This window comes from Vidua chalybeata, chromosome 5, assembly GCF_026979565.1.
Source record: "Vidua chalybeata isolate OUT-0048 chromosome 5, bVidCha1 merged haplotype, whole genome shotgun sequence".
Lineage (NCBI taxonomy): Eukaryota > Metazoa > Chordata > Aves > Passeriformes > Viduidae > Vidua > Vidua chalybeata.
The window spans coordinates 31,149,911-31,174,506 of record NC_071534.1 but is presented as its reverse complement, the minus strand read 5'-3'; the positions used below and the strand labels follow the sequence as shown (position 1 = coordinate 31,174,506).

The 24,596-nt window shown below is 40.2% G+C and overlaps 1 protein-coding gene across 7 annotated transcripts in view; it reads right to left on the bottom strand.

The window, feature by feature from the left end:
• Positions 1 to 544: 544 nt before the first annotated feature.
• The window catches only part of MPPED1 (metallophosphoesterase domain containing 1), a 62,727-nt gene continuing 38,675 nt past the window's right edge, over positions 545 to 24,596 (bottom strand). For 5 of the 7 annotated variants that reach the window (XM_053943516.1, XM_053943514.1, XM_053943520.1 and 2 more), the window contains 4 exons: positions 12,611 to 12,726; positions 7,892 to 8,005; positions 6,541 to 6,604; positions 545 to 4,458 (listed from right to left, as the gene is read on the bottom strand). In XM_053943516.1, the coding sequence (XP_053799491.1) occupies positions 4,383 to 4,458; positions 6,541 to 6,604; positions 7,892 to 8,005; positions 12,611 to 12,726 (370 nt within the window). In that variant the 3' untranslated portion in view covers positions 545 to 4,382. The remainder of the gene's footprint in view (positions 4,459 to 6,540; positions 6,605 to 7,891; positions 8,006 to 12,610; positions 12,727 to 24,596) is intronic. The other 2 variants (XM_053943519.1, XM_053943521.1) reach the window with 1 other exon arrangement.

Below are 24,596 nucleotides of genomic sequence, written 5' to 3'. Positions count from 1 at the left end.
ACCCCACAAGCAGGATGAAGGCTGCACAAATGTCACACAGCTCCTTATCCCAGACAGCAGTACCCTCAGCTCCCCACACGTGGTGGATGAGGTACCCTTGAGCAGCAAAGCCCAGTCAGGGATGATGAGGACTTCCAAGGGCATCACCAAAGCCAGGGGAACAGGCCAGAGAGGGGGAAGATCCCCACCACAGACACAGCCTGGGTAAGGCTCCCTGAGAGGAAGGGATGGTGGTTGTGGTAAGTCCAAATCAGTTCTCACCTCTTGAAGAGAAAACCGAGCTAGGGCCATGGGCAGCTCACTGCAGTGGTCCATTGGGGATTACAAATATATGCTACTATCCCCAAAACTCCTAAAAATAATGAAGATATTGGATAAAACTCAGGGGAGAAAGTTGCAGAGAACTGTGTCTAAATGGTCAGATAGGAAGGAAGAGGAGGTCCTCTCCTGGCACTGCTGCCTCTCACCAACTCCCAAATGACACATCAAAAAGAGAGGAAGGGAGCATTTCTGAGATAGGAAAGAAAGCAAGTTAGAAACAGAGTCTAGCCAGAATTGAAATGATTTTAATTTCACTTTTCACATAAAGGGACAGTCAATAAACCCAAGCAGCAGCAGCACACGTACAAGGATAAGCAAAATAATGTTGTTCTAATGCACTGTGCATAATCATCCAGGGTGCTCCCTGTTCCAAATTATCACTAAAATTGCAGATGCAGAGAGACTTGCAAGAAAGGGACAGGAATGTACCTGAAAGGAAAGACCATTTGCAGTTATATTTGCTCTGTGTGAGTTACTTGAGCAGAGAGCAATAATATAGCTTTTAAGAGAGAAATTTTCACACAAACAGCAATAAATGGGATGGGGGCAAAGATCCCCTGGGCAGATTATTCCAAAAATTGCCTTCTAAGTGATGTCTCATTCCTCCTTCCTCTGAAGTATTTGCCTTCGCTGTAGGCAGCAGTCAGTGACTGGAAAAGACAAACCACTTCTTATCTCCTCTGCTCCCTCCTGCAGCAAGACCAGAGCACCTTCCCACCTGCTGTGTCCCCAGCATGACCCTGAGACAAGGTTTTTGATCCTTCCTGGGGCAACAAAAACAGCTGCTTGGGTGGGTGCTGAGTTCCAGCCTTCTCCTTCCTTCTAGTCAAGGAACATTTCACATCCTCAGACATATGTGACTGAGAGAGGTAAAAATAATCTTGTCATATTTTTTTTTTCCATTGACATGCAGTGATATCTCCCCTATTCATTGCTGAAATGAACCAGAATTAATCTCAGCCAACAATTCTGCCTGGTGATGGGAGTGCACATATTAGTGATACACACCAGCACACCTTCCTTCAGGAGTGCTGCTACCTGGATAAATATCAGAGAAGGTCAGCAAAGGGGAGGTGGGGCAGGAAATTACTCAAGAGGTCATCCCAAATTTAAATAGAGCTGAAAACTGCACAGCTGGATTTGTGGAAATTGTCCTTTTCATGGCCTCCCTTATCTGAGGTAGATCAGAAACTCAGGTCTTTCTGTGCCCACAAAATTATTCACCTGGCCTTAACCTCCCTCTCAGTGAAGATGTGTCCTGATACCAAACTCAGAGCAGGAACTCTCCTTCCCTCAAACGCTGCCCACTCCCAAAAGTTGGCATCCCAGTTCCCAACCTCTCCAGAGCTGTGCTGCAGCACTCCCACAGTAGCTTTTCCCTGCCTCCCAGGCACATCTGGTACACTCTCCCACCAAAATACATCCATTACAGGCAGTGATTCCTGTTTTCCCCTCTCTTTGCAACACCAACCTTGAGCTCATTACCCTCTGCAGGAGATGTGGTGGCTGGAAGCTGGGGGACAAAGCAGGGCACCCTCTGCTGACTGCCCTCCATAACAACTTTAATGTCCCACAGCCTGCCTTCTACCCCTGGAGAAGAGGGCAGTCATTCCAACATGGAGCTGATCACATGAGCTTCACATAAAGAGACCTTATTTTTTGTTGTGTGTTGTTTTGTTCTTTTAAGACTTTATTCATCTAACATGCTTGACCAAAAATTACAACACTCAAGTTATACCAAAATGATTAAATAATCTTTAAGCTTTCATACCTCAAGTACTTTAAATGATATTCTGAAGTAACAGTTGCTTTCATATCCTTTCCACATAAAAATACACAGTATTTGGAAGATACCTTAAGAAAAATTATTTTAAAGAGAATATTTTATGGTTGACATAGAAATTTTGCTGAGGCTAATAAAAGGACCTCTTCCCTTCACTTTAACATTTAAGTGCTGTGAGTGAACGTAAATATTTCAGACTTTAACATACAGCCAATTTCCTGCCACATTTGTTGCAAACCACTTGAATTGTGACTAGACAAGCCACTTTTATTCTAACTACATGCTATTGTTCATCTTCCCAATGATGACAAGAGTTCACATTCAACTATGAATTGCAGTTCTTACTATTTAGGAGCTGATCCTGAAATTTCTGCACCAGTAGCTCTGGCAAAAGTGGCCCCATCTGAATTAATGGCAGACTGCCCACCTTGCTCAGAATTGAAGTTCACATGGCCTGGTTTTGCAACACAGATATTTTAAATTGTTTATTTGTGTAATGTACATGCAGCTGCTACGTAAAACTGACATTTACATCCATGTAACACACACAATTCTCCAATGCCTGTGTGCAGGTGTGGGCTATGCACAGACCTGCAACCAGCTCTGAGCTGGCAGTGCTGTGGTGTGCCCAATGTATGTGAACAAGATTAATGTCTAGATGCTGTCAGCCCCAAATTCAGGATGCCCATGTTCAGAATACAGCAGTTAAATTATCTCCATCAAGTCAGAAGGACGTGTTTGTTAGTTCAAGGCAGAAATCTATTTCTTGCAGGACATGTCTGAAGCCCTGGGTTTTTTTTGGTGGCTTTGTAACCAATTCTTAAGCTTCTGCCGAGGACAGGACTAAAATTCCAGCAGCTTCAATACCTCTGCTAGCACTGCAGGAGAGCTGCACAGGCAATACCATGGCTGTGGACCATCTCAACCAGCTCCTGACACGTCCCCTGCTTTGTCTGGTGACAAAAGCAACACTACTGGGTTTGTGCTGGGCCTCTCTCAGCAGTGTCCATGAGTGGGCAAACAGCAGTACCAGGTCCCCTGAGGTGACCTCTGCTCTGCACACTTTGGTGTGTACCCATCACTCACAGCCACCCAAGAGCGAGTGCCTGAACTACACCTTGGGTTGATGCCTTCCCCTTGACATCCATGTTTCCCAAGGACAAAATGATCACAATAACATTTAACCACTCCTGCCAGGGCCAAATTCAAACCAGTAATCTCATCATTGGCTGCATGTCCCATTAGCAGTTTTTAAACCAATGGTCCCAGTGGCTTTTATTTAAAATACCATTACTAATCATTGGGTGGGCTCTTTGCAGGTTCTTTCTCTTTCTTTTTTCCTTAAATACAATAACATACCGCTTTACCACATGAAAACACAGTTATATTTTTCTTCTTTTTTTTTTTTTTTTAAGGGAAATGTCATCCTTTTTCTTTTTTTTTTTTTTTCACAGGCAAGGCTAGGTTACAAATTCCTGAGTTTATACTGCACTTAACAGTCTCCCTTCTTGAGTGTTGAGCTGTTTACAGCATGCTGGCAATATGCACCATTTCCCTTGCCATCTGTAATGCCAGATGTAGTAAAACTTCATTTCAGTACAGTGAATTAGGGCCTGTATTGCATTGGTTTTGAATAGATGCAAAGACTTAGACCTGGAGGACTTGGAGAAATAGCTTTCCTCCTGTGACTGTCATTTGTGCACCATCTTTTATATTTGCCATGTTGATTAAGGGAAAACATCTTTACCATCATTTTTATTTTACCAAGAGCTCACTGAAAAACATCTGAAATGCAGAAGTCCTAGTCTAAACACTTACATTTAAACTGCAAACTTTCTTAAAGAAACACTCCCTTGAAAGACATCGTTCTTTTAATAAGTCCAGTATATGGTATGTACAAAAGCCCCTACTAGATATATATATACATATACATATATATATATCTAGATCTATATCTATATCTAGATATAGATATAGATATAGATATGTAGAATGCACTCACTTTTCTGTGTTCACAAACATTTTAATGGTGAAATGTTAGTATTTAATCTGTTTCTGGCACCAAAATGTCTTTGTTCCTTGTCCACTTTTGTTACTCTAAATTTATCTGTGAAGAACTAGCAGGGAAAAAAAGAAGGATTTTGCTTTTTTTGTTGAATGGTTCCCTATTGGGATTTTCAGCCAGCATTATAAAGTTGCTTATGTGTTGGGTACAACTTTAAATCCTCATTATAATCATGTGTTCCTTGGAGTAGGTAAGTCAATAACTATAGGCGGATTAAGTGGCTGGTAATTCACAGTGCACACAGAAGCATTCACATAGGTGGTGGTTCCATCTGCCATGACACCATAACCTAAAAAGGAAGAAAAATTCCGGTTACTCTCATTATTCCTTAATGTCTTCTTTCATTTTTAATTACCTTTATCATACAATAATAAGTGCCACATTTTTTATTACTCAGAAGAAATTTAAAAATTATCTTTGTGCAAAACATAAATGTTCCCTGAATCAATACCATCTTTGTCCTACAGAAGAACTTTTAAAATTTGATAAGAAAAGCAAAATGGGCCCTCAGTAGCTGGTGGCTATTATCTCTGGCAGCCAGCACACTAAACCTCCTTAGAGAGATACTTTTCTCTGCAAAGATTTTTCTCTTAAAACCTTTTTAGTTTTGGAAAGGATGCTTCTGATCATTTAGTCTTGCTGTCATCAGTGCAGCAAACTTTCGCCAATTTTAATCTTCCCACCTTTTTTTTTCCTGCCCTGTGTTGAACATTGTTTAAGCAACCAATGAAGAAAAAGCATTGCTTGACTGAGGCAAGTACGTGTGCATGTGCATCTGGGCAGGATTTGCCTAGTAGGAACCTCTTCTTGCTATGTCTTTGAACATGTTAGCCAAACTTGATGGAAAGGCACTAAAATGCCTGCGGAGGCTGAGAAAAAATGGCTTTATTATTGAATGCATTGTCTAACAGACAAGGTGAATTCACACCCTAAAACCAGAACATTTCCACAGGAGAACACACACATCTGTGTGTCGCACCAGCAATGAAAAAGCTTCAGCTACATCTCATGTCTGGCTAGACATCCAAGGCAAACAATTACAGAGTTAAATCTGCAGAAAACCAAACTTTCAGCTCTAATTCCTGTAGAAGTACAGTGAAATGCTGTTTCCAAAAGTGAAGAAGAAGCCCTTTGACAGCCTTGGTGTTATGAAAGAGAAGACACACTCTCTGTTATCAAAAATCTTTAAGTGAATCACTAGGAGAATCATAAGCTTGATTATATGAAGGCTAAAAGCTTAATGTTGGAAACTTTCACTGAAATATTATGATCAATATGAAGAACTGCATTCATCATCAGAAATACGTGATTTTGGGGAAATCACCTGGCAGAAAGCATTTGTACTAAGATTCAATCTCACCTTTCATAAAGTTAATAGTGAAATGTATTCATTGCTATTCAAACCCTAGGTACTTAGGACCCTATGTGTTTTCTGAATGCAATTTTTTGTCTTTCAGAGCACTGAAAATTGCATAAATTGCAAACAAAGAAACAGTAGCCAAATCCCTTCCTCTTTGGTTTCTTAAAACACCCTGAATAATGCAGGGCCTTCTGCACCTCCCATGAAAAAAACACACTATAATTAGGGCCCAGGGAGGGAAGAAAACTCTGTCAGGTTCCTGTCACAGGCATTTCTTTAAATCCCTTTCTGTTTGCCACAGAACGACTGTTCTGAGGAAAACACAAAATGCATGCAGGACAGTCAGCACCGTGACTGGGATTTTCTGTCTCCTCAGCTACACATTTGGAGAGAGCAGACACTCTCCTTTTGCTGGAAGATTCCTAATGCTGCAGCTTTCACTCCTGTCCCACTGCCAGCAGAGTTTCCTTGGCCATGACCTCAGTGGAGTACTGGCTATACTGGGAAAACCAGAATTTTAGCCAGAGCCCCTGCCATGCTGCTTGTCCCTTCCATGGGTGGATCAGCAGCAAGTCCATGTGCAGAGGTATTTTCTGGCAGACATGATAGTGAAGAGAGGGAATAGGGAAGAAACATTTTTTAGAAGCATCTCTTCCCCCTAGATGTTCCGTAAATGACTGCTGCGTATGTAGCTATGCTCACTCTGAGGAAGAACTCATCTGTTCAAATCATGCATTCGCTCTACAAAGTGCAGCTTCATTTGCACAGGCTTCCTGCAATGGAAATTCTCCTCTGCAGAGATTTAGCATCCCACTGAAAAACAGGCTCTGCAGTTCCCCATTTGTTTTCTCTAAATTATGATAGTTAACAAGAAGAGTACCTTGTTTCTGTGTTTTGATACCTACTGTGCCAACTACATTAATTCACAGGATTTACTATTCTATGGAGGTGCCATTCTGTTCCCTCAAGAGAAAAGTTGGACTTGGTTTTAGCAGATGTGATTTTGTTTACCTGCTTGAAGCTTCATGGCTTGCTCTTTGCTTATATCCCCTGCAACTCTCTTGGCTTATAATTTCTGAAATGACAATGAGTTTGAACTGTATTCACCAGCTCTCTTGGTTGGAATATCAAAGACTGCTCCAGCAGCATTATTTGTTTATTCTGTGGTTTAACAGCACTTTGGACATTAACCAGGCATTAACAGGTCACCGCAGATGAGACACACGAGGAGAATGGACCTAGTCCTTGAGCTATGAAATAATGATCTGAACATCTTATCCATTAATTTTACACCACCAGCCATGTCACTTCTAATGTGCTGTGGTGAAAGCCCCCAGCAGCAAGTCAGAGAGGGATATCTTGGGAAGGGTTCTTCACAAAACCAGAAGTAATTAATGCCAGCTCCTCCAGTTTTTTCATCTCTACACTGCTGAGACCCACAGAGATCCTATAGCAAAGGCTGGAGCAGACCCAGAAGCAGAAAACTGGCAGTTGTGGAGTACATTTTCCTTCCAGTAAGTTAACACTGCCAAAGATGGAGCAGCTGATACACACATACATGCCAACGGATCACTCCTGCACAGCCCACTGCTTTCTGCTTGGGGCGCTGCTTGAAGCCTTGCTGCCTTGCTTTGTGAACAGGACAGACAGCATCTACCTTTCCCTTTGCCTGGAGATGAACTCCTGCTGTCACTGACTTCAGCACAGCATATCTGCCACCATTTACTGGCTTGTGCAAAGGGAACTAATTTTTTATCCCAGTTAAATATCAAAAAGTCAATAGAACCACTTGTTTTGTCTGAGCACAAAATGTTTCCCTTGTTAAAGCAACTAAATGCATTCCATAAATATCTTGGAACTTCTACACCAGTCAGTGGTGATATCCCTCTTGATTTCAACTTCATATACACTCTGATGGGGAGAGACAACAGTTATTGATCAAGCCTTAGAAGCACCCCTCAAAACATTCCTACCCCTTTTACAAGCACAGAAGCTGACACACAGAGATCTTACATGAATTATTGTGAAGCACAGATTCTGCTGAGGAAAATAAATCCCTCCATCCTAATATTTAGTCACTTCCTGTAACTGCTGGACTTGTGTTCTTATTTTAAAATTCACAGTACTCATCCCTGTGAAGCAAACATCAACCTGTTTTATAGATGCAGAAAATGAAAGATAAGCTCAAGTACAAGTATGAAAATGTGGATATCAGCCAATCTCACCTCTATATATACAGCTAAATATTGTATCTGAATTCCAAAAATGCTTCAGTTCAGACATTCAAGTTTGAAAATGCTGGTTAAGCCTTCTCTGTTTGCCGTTTCTAAATACATATATATAAAAAGACATATGCTCTGACCTTCATGGATATGTCCAAAAACATGAAGCCTTGGCTGTATTCGTCGCTGGACTGTGTTCAGCAGCTCAACACATCCTACCCGTTGCATTTTCTTAGGAACCCAGTCTAGAAAACCTTGGGAAAAGAAAGGAAAGCTTTAAGAGAAGACAGGTAATCCACAAAGCTGTGCTGTTATACAGCATTTTTGAGATTTCATGTCTCATGGCTTTTTATAAACAGCCACAGAAGAATTGAAATGGCAGAAAAACTGTGTCTGCCTTAGTATGCAGAAGAGGAAGGAAGGAAAAATACTGGCTGAAAACCATAAAAACTCATCTGGATAAAAAGGACTATGATAACTCTTTCCAGTTTTTTTCAAAGAATAAAAATAATCACAGCAATCAAAGCATTTTTTGCACTGTTATTACTGGGATAACTAAATGCTTTACCCCTTTTTCTTCCTGAAGAGAATGAGGTGTAAAGTGCAGTAAATCCAAAGGGAGCCTCTCAGGAATTTAAAAGAACATTTAAAATTTAACAATTTAAAATCAGTCCTGGGACCCACTTTTTTTAGATTGGACACTTGAACCAATGTAATGGAATCTGTGCTGCCAATACTACAACTATATTGTTATCACTATTGTTATCACTACTACAGTAGTGGAGCTCAGGTGAGGAATCCACTACATGCCCAAAAAGTTACATCCTCGAGTTAAACCACTTCATGGCACAGCAAGCCCCACTTCCCTAAACTGATGGATCTCAGATGGGATGAGAAACTCAGGCCTTTTGCAAAAAATATATTTAAGTGCTGCATTTACTTGCACAAAAATTGTGTAAAAATGTATTTCTTATGAAAATAGACAGAAATGTTACATCAACTTGCCTCTTTGTCTAAAAATACTGCAGGGGGAAGTTTACTGCCAACTGAAGTCCATGTTTCTTTCCAAGTAGTAGTATAAGGAGGATGTTGTATTGGAGTGTTTGGAACAATCAATCTGTTTTCTCTCTATTGTTCAGTCTCATTTTCATCAGGCTCAGATTTGGAAACCTAGAAGATAAAATCTTCCTGGTTTTATTTTGTTGTTCTGACATTTTCCCTGTATGCCTGTCATAGCTTTGCATCTCTTGGATTTTCTGCAGTAGTGTGAATATATTGTGCTTTTAGCCAGAGGTACAGATCCTGGACCTGGTTTTTATACATTTACTTTTGATGTCCACTCAAGCATGACTAAGCAGCCAACCAACTGATTTAAAAGACCAGAAGTGTGGTATTCAAGTTCTTGGAAAAGCTCTGATTTGCTAGAGCTTCAGGGTAGGTTCACACATTGAGAAATACCTCTTTAGCTGCCAGTGCTTGAAAACTGGGCTTGGTAAACTGTGAAGTTTTACCAAAATGCCAAAAGTTTGCACTTGTTTCATAGCTACTCAGAGAGCTAAGTTCAATTTTCAGAAAAAAAAAAAGTCTGGGAATGGGGCATCCTAAGTGCCAAAAAGAGGAAGTTCTGATCATGGTCAAAGACCTGAAGGTGCTGTTTGGCACCTGTCAGGGAATGTAGAAGGCCCTGCTGATCTACAGCCAGGGTGAGAAATGCTCACTCCTGCTGAATTCACATGCGCCATCGAAGGGAGGTCAAAATTCACCAGAGAAAAACATTATTTATGATGTCAAAGTGAAGCCAGCAATTCCTCTGGAATAAAGTCATGTGGGGTTTTTTTGTGGGTTTGTTTTTTTTTTTTTTTCAGAATAAACATATTATAGCCATAGGTTTTATTACTCCAATGATTTGAAACAGTTAATTGTCAAAATGTCTGCAGTGAACATAAAGCCAAAAGTATTTCCACTTCAAAAACTTCACAAACAAAAATCCATAAAATTAACTTCTCCATTAAATTAAGCATTATTTATGTTGAAAATGTTTTTGTTTACATGCATTATCACCCTTCTGAAGCCTTTCCATATGTTTGCAGCTTATTATGTACACCTGACTACACAGACTAAGAATAATTAATTACACCTAGCTAACAATTAGAGTTCATCTTAGGGATTTTTTAATGTTTGATTACTTGAAACAGGGTTCTGCAGCTGTCAGGAAAGTATAAATCTTTGTCACAGACTATCAAGCAGACACCTGCAAATGGAGACTTAAAGGTGAAATTAAAATTAAAATCAAAGAAAAGAAAGTGAACTTTTGGAAGAGAAATAAAAGAATCATAAATGGAGTTCTTTAGGAAAGAAAAATATGCTGATATGGAAATGAGCATTAACACTGATGTCATAATCACAAATTCTATATTTCATAAGCTATGAAATACGTGGCATATCTCTGTTAATAACAATAAACAGGTTACTAATAAAATGGTCAGAAATAGCCGTTTTAACCTTTTTTTTTTCCCATCCTGTGTGAACCTCCCATCTATCTCTGCCCTGATTTCATCCCAAAGCACTACTGTAAAACAGAAGAGAAAAATTACTTGGATTTTTGTTACATGGCTAAATGAAAAACAAAGTTCATTGACTCTTAAAGGTGCTTCTGCATCTAAATCAGACCATTTCAAATCTATGTAATAATTTAGTATTAATTAGTTCAGGAGGATGCACACTCTTGAAGTGAGGGAATCAGAGAGCAGCACAGAAAACGGATGATGGGCAGAATTTAGGCAGCCATGCTGGAGAAAAAAAACCCAGAATTTGAAAGTGGACTGATTGCTATTTGTGATCATCAGCAACAACTCTAGTGAGGTTGTGAGTTCCAAGATCAGAACAACAGGAATCAGCTTTCTGGTTAAAATAATTGGCTGGGAGGCTCAAGAAGTATCTTGTCTCCCAAAGGGTCTGTGGACAGAGCTGCACAATGAGGTGGTTCTGTAAGTTAAGCAGGGTGTTAAGTTCTTCGAAACGTCATATATTTGTTGCCATGGGTGTCAGGGAGACCAACAGCTCCTGCCCTCAGGCAGAGGGTTCTGTGCTTGAGCTATCTATTAATGCATCAATAAGAGAGAGACAAAGAAACAGGAACTTCTAAAAAAAAATTCTTGGGGGATGATTGAAGATAAAGAATTAAAAGAAAAAAAAAAGAACACATACTGAGCCATGGAGATGGGGGGAATTCACATTACTCCATTACAATCACTGGAGATGGGTGGCCCTTCCTCAGAATTACTACAATTATTAATTTACTTTTCAATTATTAAATTAGCTATTAAATTTATTACTAAAGTCTGTCTGTTGAGTGCCAGCTCTGCAGTGCTTTTTAGGGGTCCTCCTCCCTCTGCTGATGCGGGGCTACTGGAGAGGCCTGGTGGCTAAAGCAGCAAGGTGGTTGAATCTCTCCACTTTCCAACATTAGATTTCAAGTGAATCTTCAGTCAGCTGAAGGTTGGATTGTTTAACAGCTGGCCAGCTGGCTTTAAAAGGGGTGTTCAAAGTGCTGGAAAAGCTTCTGAAAAAGTTTTAAATATGACTTATAAATAAAACTACATGAAAGACACAGCATTGTGCCTTGGACCCTAGCAGGGATTACCCCCATACCAATGGCTTGGAACAGATATCTTGGGGCTGAAACACTTAATTTCTGACATCCACTTTTACAATACAGGCTCATATTAAAATCAGTCCATGGCATGGCATGAGACTCCACTTAGGTGAAGAATCAAAACACACACCCCTAATTGTGAGAAACTCTGCTCACAAAGAACTACTTTCCCCGAGGATTAGTGAGCAGTGGAATGCAAACATGTCTTCCTAAAGAAAACAAAACACAAACCCTTTAGATACTTTCTCCTCCAACCTCTGAAAGAGAAGAAAGGGTGGAAGATGAGGGGCTTAGCTTCAGGAAATTGGGGAATCTAAAGGTTTAAAGAAACCAACTGCCTTCATTTCACGCAAAGCACAGTAACGCTCAGCAGAACACTTGAGTAAATGCTTCTCGTTCATGTCCATTTATTAAATTAGTGAGAGTCAAACACACAGTCACATCAAATACAGACTGCTATATGTTAAATGCATTGAAAAAAAGCTTAAAAGCCTTAAGCTTTTACTGAATCTGGGCAAGTTTGTGTGATTGTATTATTTCTGTAGCAAAGGTAATGTCAAAATTTTCTAGGAATATGAGAAATCTCTTATAGATAGATAGCTTTTATATTGCCTATATTAATAATAATTGGAAAATGCACATGTGAAACTGTTTCTTTTTGATCTGTTCATGTTGCCAAATTGTATTAAAGAAAAGCAATTCAACCATCCTGTCCAAAGAACAGGCAAACAATGGGGAGCATCTGGGTTGTGAGGCAGAAGGCACACCAAGTCAGCATGATGAGGGGAAAAAGAGATTCTGGGTACTTGTTGGTAGGAGAATGCAGCAGCAAGTCAGGTAGAAAGTGATAAAAAATAAAATCCTAATCCTGCATTTCTCTTCAAATAGGCTCCATGCTTTCAATCTAGTAATTTCACCAATGGCAGATTGGAGATGTGCATAGGAAAACTAGACTCTGCTTATTTGTAAAGCTCATTATGGCTTTATGTGTTAACATTTTATTTTTAAAGCCATTATTTAATTCCCTGTCATTGAGCAGAGATATCATAAGTAATCATGAGCTGAAGTCCTGATGCTGCTGAAATCAGTATGCATGTTGCTTTTGACTTTTGCAAGTCAGGACTGCACTCTTTTTCTAAGGAAAGCCATCAGTTACCATATAATCATCTGAAATACACAGCGAAGAGCACTATTATTTTCTTACCAAGAGGTGGTCCATGTGTTATAAGAATATCTATTCCATCTGGAATAAGGTTCCATTTCTCTAGTAGTGCTTGGCCTCGTGGAAGATTAAAGCCCCAGCCATAAAACCAAGGTTGCCTGCCAAGAGAGGAGAAGAATGTCTTCAGTGCTACTTCCATGTACCGGTCATCTAATTAAAATACTGAGGTTGACTCTTTACTACCATGGAATTTGAAGACACAAATAGCATTCATTTTCTTCTTTGTGTGCACAGTAATCCCCTCTTTCCATACAAGCAGTGCAGTTTAACTTGTATGGCAAACACAAGCAGTCCTCCCCGCTTTCAGTAGACAGCAGAGAGTAAAATATTCACAGTGTTGCTGCAACTATTTGCAAGCCCTGGATACCAAGATCTCCATGTGTGGATTATCACGGTGACTCTCACAACATTTAGAAGAACAGCTGTCCCAGACACCTCCATGTGATTTATATTTCACATTGGCTCCCAGCACGTTTGGCCCTTAGCCTATGACCAGCTGGGCAAGGACAGACCCCGGCACCATGACAGATCCTGCTCCAAAGTCAGAGAATTCATCTCTGCTGCTGTATTTCCCTAATTGGATACATCCCATCAGAACAAGAATGCTGCTGCTTCTCTTACACACAAATTTCTTCTGTCCTCTGGTGTGTTGACTTGCTTTTAAGTAAGACTTTCCATATTCGGGATTCCTTATCAGACAGGCATTTACATTTTTTAAAACGTATTCATGGAGCAGCTCATCATGGAGCAGCGGGACTGTAACACTGCCAGTCAGAACATAATTTATCTGTATCTTGCTATCGCATTGATTAAAGAACTATATTTCACAGCAGTTATATCACAGTGTTAAATTATGTTTTGCTGACTAGGCTCCAATTCTAGGTCATAAAATTGAGGCTGGAAGTTTCAATAATTTCTTGACTGACGTCCTGTGGCCATACCCATATTTGAAGAGCAATGAACAAAAAGGTTTTTCTTGCACAGACAACAAGAGGCTCAACTACTGATGACTGAAAGGCTTTCTTTCTCATCCCCTGCCTCTTCATCACATGCCCTGGATAACCAGGGTCTTGAGAAACAGGTGACCCAGGGGAAAAAAAACTTTGAACATCTGCTTTTGGGACCAGAAATATATATCCCAGCCTCCAGAAGCTGTGAAGAGGGAGGTGAAGAAGGTGTGTGAAGGAGAGATGCCAACAGTACAAGCAGTGAAGCACAAATCTTATTCTGAGTAACATTGCTCAGGCCAAGGCAGCTGGCTAAGAAAAAGACACATCCCTACATCAGGCCACAAACACACTTTTCTGGTTACCTGTTCGGCATTCCAAGCAGCCTTTTCTCACCTTCCTCCTGCCAGGGTCTAGAAGGAAGCTCAGGGGAGACCTTATCTGTCCAAAGCTTCCAGAGAGGAGGTTTTAGAAAGGTGGTGATTTGGTCTCTTCTCTCAGGTAATAATAAATAGAAGAAGAGGAAATGGCCTAAATTGCACCAGGGGAGGTTTAGATTCAATATTGGGAAAAATTCTTCACTGATAGGTCAAGTGGCTAAGTCACCATGTCTGGAAGCATTTAAAAGATGATGTGGCACTTGCAGACATGGATTAATGGCATCAGGTTTATGGCTGGACTCGATCATCTCAGAGGTCTTTTCCTAAACAATTATGTGATTCTCCTGACTGGCTCATTGTGCAGCAAGGTACCAGCAATGTTACCATGTGACATTGCCACACAGCAACCACACAAATTCTGTGGAGCTGGATCTATCCCTCCTTACATTCAGCTCACCACTGAGATAAGGAAATTATTTTTACCACACAGGAATACCTCAAAAATAAAAAACCTGAAGTTTGTGAGGTGCTTGGATATTACAGAAGTAGGAGGCTTCATAAAAATATACAGTGGTTGGCTTTTTCTAAACTCTTCATCCTTTCCTGCCTTGGGATTGCCTTCCACACTTAACATGCCACGTATTATTCTTCACCAAGATGAAAATATACAATTGTTGGGCAAATTGTCCATAAGCCCAGGGCACGTTTTCCAGAAGCAAGATCTCACTGTCAAAATATTTGCAAGGGCAAATAGGTGGCAAAGAAGTGTCACCACAGTAACTCATGTGTTTTAAGTCACTGACAGTTTCAATGGATATGCCTGGGGTAGACAGGGACAAGACTGTCCCCGGGTCCCTGATGGGAAGCGAGGGGAGGCACCATCCCACAGGTGTGCCAGACACAGAAAAGAAACTAAGGGGGAAGACCAGTGTTTGCCCAAAAAGCACAGGTGAAAAACTCACAGAATAATTATTTCAAGACTATAATGAAGCATTTTTCAAGAGAAATAATCACGACTGCCACAGGTCTCACCAGAAGTCAGCTCAATCCTGCTGAAATCCAGACAACCACAAACCACATAGGCAGCTGTGAGAGCCTCTGCCTGCCTCTACCAGGGCTGGACTACACATGGCCACTTTCTAAAATATCCCATTTCCCCTTATGAATAGGCATGACCTGCTTATTAAGACAAGAAGCACTTTCCCCCGTCCCTCCTTCCTCCCTCCCTCCCTCGCTCCCTTTGTGGTGACTGTAGCAAGGCTGGTAAGTTATGCATGCTGGAGCTGTTCTTTTGTGAAGGGGAGATGTTAGAACTTGTGTGATTTGCCATTATGCTGTCTTTTTTGACAATCCTGAGATGGAAGGAAATGTCTGGAATATTTCTGGCAAAAAAAAAAAAAGGAAAAAAATATCCTAGGTCCAAGAAAGGATTCAGCAGAGAATGTTGGCATGCTTTACATTGGAGAGAAGAAAGACAAATCACACACTTCAGTCCCCCCACCCCCAAAGCAAAAACTATCTTTATAAGCATATAGGGATTTTATAAATCCCCAAGCCCCTTCTTCTGAAAATTTATTACAAAACAGCTATCAAAGTTTCTGAGTAGGAAAAAAGCCTACTTCTCTAATACCCACTAACAAGACCTGGATATCATGCAAAGGCAAATTTGTCTAAAATTTGCATTTATGATAGAACCTGAAAACAAAGTTAAATTCTTTATATCGAGTACTGAATTTCTGTATTCCCAGTTAGTGCTTACTCAGGAAAAGTGTAATTATTTTTATAATGTATTTTTCAATAATATTACATTTGACAAGGAAGATATTGTCATGTATGTTCTACAAGAGAAAAATCTACTATCATCAGAAAAAAAAAAGAAACCAACCGAAGAAAAATTTATTTGGCAATTAAAGACATACATCATTAATGTATTTCACCTTTGAAGTGAAGCACTCATCTGTAGAAATGTACTTTGATTTAGGTCTTACCTTTTCCAAGCGAACAGTTTGACTGTCTCCAGCACTCTACTGAAATTCAACTGGTTTATTATTTTGATAAGAATAATGATTGTCTACATGTAAGATTCAAGGGGGAAAATATATCAGAGATGAATTTGTTTACAGCAAAATTAACCTTATGTTTAAAACATTTGAACAAGTTTTGCAGGCCAAATAATCTGCCACACAAAAAGGGCTGAATTATCAGAGTTTGTGCTAGAATCGGATGTTGCTTCATGTACTGAATTTCTGTCTTTCTGTTCTAAAGTAACCATTGGAATAATTTTCTTACAGAATGATAGTTGCTATGACAACCATAGCAAATTTTCCTTTTCTGAAACAGATGTCTCATTTAGTTGAAAATTAGAATGTGAAAAACCCATGGGAAAAATTAATTCAAACTTTAACAGAACACTGACTACAATGTAATCTCTTATAGGTTAACCCCTTAACATCTTTCTGCACTCCCATAGTAACCTTCTCATAAATTCTAATTAAACCAGTTTAACCTCCTAGAAATGACCTTCTTAGTTATCATTAGCACTTTAGTTGTCTTTGAAACGATCATTTCTGTTATAATAGTAACAGAAAAAAGTCATACTAAAAAAATAATGGTCAAACATATTACCACCCTAATTATTTATTAGGGTTTTTTTTTTTTTTCTTTTATTCTGCTACTACGGGAAAGTGCTAACATGCAGTCCAAGAATTCTTTTGTCATTTAAATGGAGCTTTACTTAGTTTTACATGTGATCTACTGCAAAAGGTCGGGATGCACCACACATATCTGACCTGCCCTTTATGTGAAAACTAAAGGTTTTTCATTTTCAAACCAGTAGTGACCATCTGAATCTGACAGGCAGCCCTACAAACAAGGGACACTTGACTGGGGAGAACTATCAATGCACATGGATTTTTCTATTACAAGCAATGAAAGACTGAAATATGATTCTTCTTTTCCTTGATTCAATTTAAACCTTTTAACTCAAAGAATGGCTTCCTTCCTTTCCAGCTCAAGGGGACTCCTCACAGTACCTGGACAACCCTGCAAATAAACAGGGCAGAAAACCAGTGGCACTCTCAGAAACATCCCCCCCTTGGCACTGCCTGCAGGGCTGGGAGGTGTCAGCTTAGCACAAGAGCTGCAAGATTTACTGCAGCAGCTGCCTCTAGGCTGCCCAGCTGAGTAACACAAATCTTGCCACCAGTAGGCACCAATTACCCTCTTCGACTTCAATGGGAAAGCCCAGGAGCCACAAGGAGCTATGGGTGGTTTGACTGAACAGCAGTGGTGTTTCAATGGGATTGGTGGCAGCATCTTGCAAACACCGTGGTAGCAAAAAGTGCAGAACTGAAACACATTGTACCTCCTAATTTCTATTTTTTCTATAAAAATATTTTATTTTTCTGCAGCTGAAAGGCAAGTTCTCTCACTAGAATTCCTTTGCTTACCAAATAAATTTCAAAGGTTCACAAACACATGCAACTTGCTCCAGTCTTTTCTCCACAACAGTTGTCATTTTTCTCCTACAGGAAAATAAACAGATATTGGTTGGTGACTGTCAAGAAGCTCAGTGGGAAAAGAATGGACCAAATCACCTTTCTCAATCCTGCTCCTCTTCCTGAAAGAAGCAAATATTCCATATTTAGAAGACTGGACTGAAAGCCATATTGGCACGAGTGACTGGTTAAAGGCCATGGAGTATGAAAAGCAGATTCCACAGTGGCAAACACAAGCAGAACATCAACACATCCTGATTCCCAGCCCAAGAAAACTCCCTGTTGGACATTTAAGTCTAATTTTTCCTGGTCTTGATATCCTCTTACTATCATAACTAGCTACAGTCCTGTGAACATGGGTGTACAGCACTATACACACTGCTTACCTTCCCTGGTATGCAAGTTCTTCAGGTGTTAATATTTTTACATTCCCCACCACTGCATAAGCTGAATTTAACCAATCACTGCATTTGTCTTTTTAGCCTTTCCTCAGTAAGTAATTAACTATGTTACTGAGCATTTATATGATTTTTAACTCTACTTTCTCTCCAAGTAAGCATTCGCAAAAGTTCATATTTTTGGGGTTTTTTGGTATTGGCCATTTCGTCTAAAGTAGTTATGAAATAACACAGACCTTTTTATCTTTTCTTCCTTGCATGCAAAAGGGCCATCCAAAGCAGGAAGGGAAAGGACAAAAGCAGCTATCAGGTCATTGGTGCTAAGAATGACTGGCAGGGCACTGTTTGTTTATAGGCTTTGAAATTTCATTCAGCACCTGGGCATCTGAGCCAAACATAACTGAGATCTAAGGAAAAACATGTTTCAGAAATCTTCAGGAGCATGAGAAGATTTATATTATGAGTAACTTCCATGTAAGAGATGCAAGGGTGGTGTGATTTTTAGAGAACAGCAGTGTGCAAAAAGAATTAAACTATGCAAAAAAGAAATTTAATTTTTTTCATTCTTAATATTGAAGCCAGATATTTTTAATGAAAGGTAAGGCCTAGTACTTATAACTAATAAATGGAAATGATGCAACTCAGATCTTCTACTGGCCATAACACACAACTCTGCTTCCATGGGGAAGTTTGCCTTACTTGCTTTGCATCCAAGGTTGTCATTCTTGAAACTCTGAATCAAATTAAATTATTGTTTTCACAAAAGGAAAGAAGGATAAAAATCTGAGTATGGTCCTTTGTCAGTAATTATTTCTCTTGCAATTCGAGTTACACATGAAATCATTCATCTTTTGTTTAGTAAAGGATTTCATACAGCTCTGACTGTAAAAAAGAATGAGCTATGACTAATAGGAACTGATCATTTCTAAATATTAATCTGTTATAAAACATTGAAAAATAAAATTAAATCTACTTTATCTTCATAATAAGAAAACAAGAAGGTAACAGGTAAGGAGGGAAATTAATGAAAGACTGAATTTAAAATATGGCAGTACCAAATGCAGATAGTTTATCTCATTCTTCTGGAAGGCAAATAATTATACACCATCTGATATTTTTTAAAAATAATAAAGCAAACAAAGGTAGAAGCTAATTCAGAATAATTAGTCAAAAGATTCAATGCTGAAAGTGCAGATGTAGAACTGTACAGATTTTCAGAACAGTCTTAGGGATTTAATGCAGAGATAAGTTCTTGAATTCCTGATGTCTCAGAGCCTGTTCCTCCAGTCTCTTGAATTCTCAGGATGTAAAGCTACAGATACAGCCAGGTTATCCAGCCCATATTTGAGATACTGATAGCTGGCAGTAACAGAAAGAAGGGTTCGGAGAGGAGTCAGCAGCCCCTCTGTTATTAGTACAGTCACCATCTCATTTTAAATGTAAAATCTACCAAGAAGGGGCCAGCCTAGAAGGAAAAAAAAATTGAGGCCCATCTATGCATGACATCTTTATGGTTATTCACTGTCAGATGCCCATACAGTTAAGAAAAATAATGTTCTTCCACACTTCCAGCTAGCTGGTGTTTGTTGTAGTCCCCTAAGACACTGCGGGTGTTTGCCACCTGAGGAGAAGGAATGCCCCTTTTAGGGGCTCTCCCAGATGAAACATGAGTAAAATATGTAGGATATGTAATATGTGCCTTGAGAAACAATAAAAAAGGCTCTCACAGTAGCCACTGAATTGCTGAGCCCCCCAGTTACAGTTGGGCCCAAGAGTTACTCCATTTAGTAATTCACCACGTTTACATTCTTGTCTCAAAACACCAGGAGTGATCACGCCATATGGACTAACTATCTGCCAGTTCTCTGATTTCCCTCCCTTTTTATTTTTTTTATCTTCTTTTACTTAGAAAATTCAAATTTTGATTTAAACAAGCATGAAAACTCTTCCAAAACGAATAAATTAATGCAACGTATGCATATATGCATGAAGTGCATTATTATTAATGTTTCCAATCTAGCAACAGATGAACTTACTTCTTGTTTAAAAAAGCACATACTCATACTTCATATGCCATGTGTCTACTTGAAGTAAATAAAATCCAAGCAATCTTAAATTGCATGTTTACATTTTTCCACAGTCCTAAATTCACTCCACAGTGCAGTGGTAGAAACAAACTGCTGCAATATAGCTTTCTATACCAAAATGAACATGTTTAACAGCTATCCTTCAGCTATCTAGGAATCTGAGACACCTTAAAATGTACTTATCTGATGTAGCTTACACAATTAGAAATATTTGACATGCACAGGTGCAACCCTGTGTTGTAATATTCAGAGAGATTTGTCTGAACTCAGGGAAAAAAAAAAAAAGGAATTTAGGACCGCCTGAAGAAGGACAAGAAATTCAAGAGGACTACAAGGATGTTGTGGGTTATGCAGGGAAAAAAGTAGAAAGGCCAATTCCCAGATAGAGCCTAATATGCCTATTGATGTAAAAGACAGTAAAAAAAAAAAAAAAAAATCAGCAACAAAAGGATGGCCAAGGAGAATCTCCATCTTTTATTGGATGCAGGGGGAAACATGGTGACAAGAATTGAGGAAAAGGCTGAGGTACTCAGTACTTTCTCTGCCTCACTCTTTAACAGCCAGACTGGTTGTTCCCATTGTACTGAGCCCCTGAGCTGGAAGATAGGGACAGGGAGCAGAATGGAGCCCCATAATCCAGGGGGAAAGAGTCAGTGACTGCTTCAGCACTGAGACACACCCAAGTCAGCAGGGATGGATGAGATCCACCCAAGAGCTGAGTGTCTTCACATGCAGGACAACCAGCCCCAGCCAAGGCAGGTTTGAGACAGGCAGCTCCTGCTTGCCCCACCCGAGCTCCATCTGTGACAGGGTGGCCCCCTCAGCCGGTGAAGGAAAGGCCGTGGATGTGTTTCCCTGGTCTTTAGAAAGCCTTTGACACTGTGTCCCACACTTCTCCTGGGGACACCAGCTGCTCACAACCTGGGTGGGCCCTGCTTTGCTGGCTGTAAAACTGGGCTGCTGGGGAATGGAGCCACAGCCAGGTGGGGCCGGCATCAGTGGGGTCACCAGGGCTCAGCACTGGGGCCAGTCCTGTTTCATGTCTTTATTGATGATCTGGACAAGGGGATTGAGGGCACACCCAGTCAGTTCATGGACAGCACCCAGTGGGTGGGACTGTGGATCTGCTGGAGGGCAGGAAGGCTCTGCAGAGGGATCTGGACAGGCTGGATCCATGGGCCCAGGCCAGTGCTCTGAGGGTCAACATGGCCGAGGGCCCAGTCCTGCCTTAGCTCACACCAACCCCCTGCAGCTCCAGGCTGGGCAGAGGGGCTGGAAAGCTGGGAAAGGCCCTGGGGGTGCTGGGGACAGCAGCTGGACAGGAGCCAGGTGTGCCCAGCAGGGCAGGAGGCTAACGGCACCTGGGCTGTGCCAGCCATGGTGTGGCAGCAGGACCAGGGCAGTGACTGTCCCCTGTGCTGGCACTGCTGGGGCCACACCTCAGATCTTGGGGCACTTCTGGGAACCTCAGGACAAGAAAGACATGTAGAGGCTGGAGCATGTCCAGAGAAGGGAATGGAGCTGGGGAAAGGGCTGGAGCACCAGGAGGGGCTGAGGGAGCTGGGGGGGCTCAGCCTGGAGAAAAGGAGATCACGGGGGATCTTCTGTCTCTGCACAACTTCCTGACAGAAGGGGACAGTTGGGGGGGGGGGGGTTGGCTCTGCCCCCAGGGAACAGGGACAGGACAAGAGGAAATGGACTTAAGCTGTGCCAGGGGAGGGTCAAGTTGGACATCAGGAGGAATTTTGTCATGGAAAGGGTGCTCAGGCATTGGAGAGGGGCTGCCTAGGGAGGTGGTTGAGTCACCAGCCCTGGAGGGTCAGAAGATGAGATCTTCTGGGATCTTAGGGACAGAGTTTAGTGTTGGCCCTGGCAGTGCTTGTTTTATGTTTGGACTTGATCTTAGAGGCCTTTCCCAACCTAAACAATTCTATGATTGCTTCCAATTTTCTCTACTTTCTTAGAGGTGAAGAACAATCCTCATTTTAATTCATTTTGAACAATGCTAATTTATTAAATGAAATAATTTATGAACAGCAATTCCAAAGGAAGTGTTCTGATGTTAAAGCAATTTCACAAGTGGTAAATTACTTTTCCCCTTAAAATTCTGTCAGGGAAAAAAGAAAGAACTCAAACAGCTTTGTTTACAATTCATTCCTGTGCCAGTGGCTCTATTTACAGTTCTTCATGTAGAGCCACCATTCCCTTCTTGAAGTAGTAACACCTTTACTGTGTCAAAACCTGGGGAAAATGCACACATACCAGCTACAACAGAGTAGGGAGGCTGATTCTCACCAGGTGTAAATGGCTCAAAAGCTGGCGGAGCACTGCCAGCTACTCCAGCTGAGAATCAGCTCCACACAGACCCACTCCAAACTAGCTGGCTATTTGTGTTTCTCTTGGAATATTGCCAAAGGCCTCATCACAGTGCCCAACTGTGTTTACATCTTTGAAACATCCTGAAATTGCTGCTGTCTGGGACTACAGCTCAGACTACAGATAGAGCTGGTAGTCCTTTTGTTCAAGGAGAAAAAAAAAAGGAGGGGGGGGAAGCAGCAAAACAACCACAAAAAAAGGCACTTTAAAATCAGCTCCGTCTCATAAAATTAAACTTTCAAGCAAATGTGAAAAATAAAGAGAAAACTGCTGTAGGGGATAGCAATTTCAGTCTTGTGGTTTATGAACTGCGGGAAAGTGAAGCCAATTCCCCACAGTGAGATTACAGGTCTCCTCATCTACAGGTCTTAAATTAAAAACCAGCTGAATCCAAAGTGAGCTAGTTTACTGGATCAGAAGATTCAATTATTTCTGCTAAGTAACTGAATGTGAATTACTTCCTTTTAATAATATACAACTAATAATTACTGCCCAAGAAAGGACTTTTTCCTACCAAGCTAATTAAACTAAAGCAATATATTTTTCAACTGCTCTCAAATTTAACTAAAGTGAGGAACATCGAAACGCAAGTAAATGCAAATCTCCACTCACATGAAGAAATCCAAAGCCACACAAACTGTTCAGACATTACAAGAAATAGGATTTGCCCAATATTGTTATGTTGAAATCAACACAATTTCTGGTCTATATTCAGCATATATGCACGTGTGTGTCCTGCACACTTGTACAGACAAGGTGGAAGAGCTTTACTGCAAAGTGCATGCAAAGCACTTTTGGCTTCATTAACTGCTTAAACTCCCCCTGCAAGAGGTCACAGTGAAATTTGTTAAGGAACTGATCCATATCCCTAATACACAACATGCAAGAGGTGTCTAAAGTACTGATTTTCCTCTGTTGTGATGCTCTGGGATTGAACTGTTCTAGACTCCTCAGCCCCAGGCAATGCTGAGAAGAAATTTTATTTGAGAGAAAATATTTTCTGGAATGTTCATCAACAAGAAAATAAAATTAAAAAAAAGTGATATTCTAAACTGCTGTGACTCAGGAATACCTAATAACTAAAATTTATTGCATTGGTTTGACTGTGATGGTATTAATGGACTACAATAAGTGTAGTTCAGTCTACATTTTCATTTGTTCACATACCTATTGCAGAGTTTATATAGTTAATAACAACTATGCTTGTTCAACATGATATAGAAAATTCACTTGGAGTTAGCAAATTTTAATTTTCTTCCATGCACTTTTTTGAGAAATGTTAACAATTCTTGCTAATTCATTTCAGTCACTTAATTTATATGGAAGCATTCATTAAAAAGACCTCTCCTGAATTCAGTATGATTGCTCACACAAGCAATAGCACTTCTATACTCAGAGCCTGCTGAATGACATTCACATCTCCTATATTTTCAAGTCATGCAGAAAATGAAATGCTTTCCAAGACAAATTTATCACATCAAATGCACCAATTTAAGTGCTTTTTTTTTTTAACAAAAGGAAAAATAAGGAGAAAAATAATCTAGTGATTCATTCCTGATGCTAAAACAGCCAGAATGTTAAATCTCACTTTCTGCCACTGGAAGACCTTTCACACTCCAGAAGTTCAGTATCGTTCAGTTCTCCACACCACCTTCCCTGAACAGCTGAGCTTAACAATCAAAATATTTTTTCAGGAAAAACCATGCTTATGATCTTCCATATGCTGCAGACTAAACTACAAATGCATTGTGGCTTTAAGTAGTTTTAGAAGCACCACTTCCAAAATGAAAAATGGCTTCTTGTAAGTATGAAAGAGGAAAAAAATATATTCCTCCAGCATTCTGTTAAAATACAATTAAACCTATATCTATGTGTCTCAGATTGATAATATATTTTAACAGGATGATGAACTTTTCTTTCTCTCTTCTGAACATGTTGCTATTTCTTACACATCTGTCATGTCTTACCTAGCTTATACTGAATGCCTGAAATAAAATATCTTCAGCAATCTCACCACAGTAAAACAGCCACATCAGGTAGGCTTAGATGCCAAACTTCTCTCAAAAATTTCTGAAACCTGAGATGCCTCATTTCTAAATAGTGAGTAGAGTCTACTATTCCCACTGACTACATTCATTTTTTTCAAGAACCACGTCAAGTTTACCTAAATTACTCACTTCTGTTGCCTGCCTCAAAGTCACTAAAACAACTCCAAATAGTTCCCAATTTTAACAATCAGGGAACATCTACCACTTCTAAAACATATTTCTGAGCAGGCAAAAC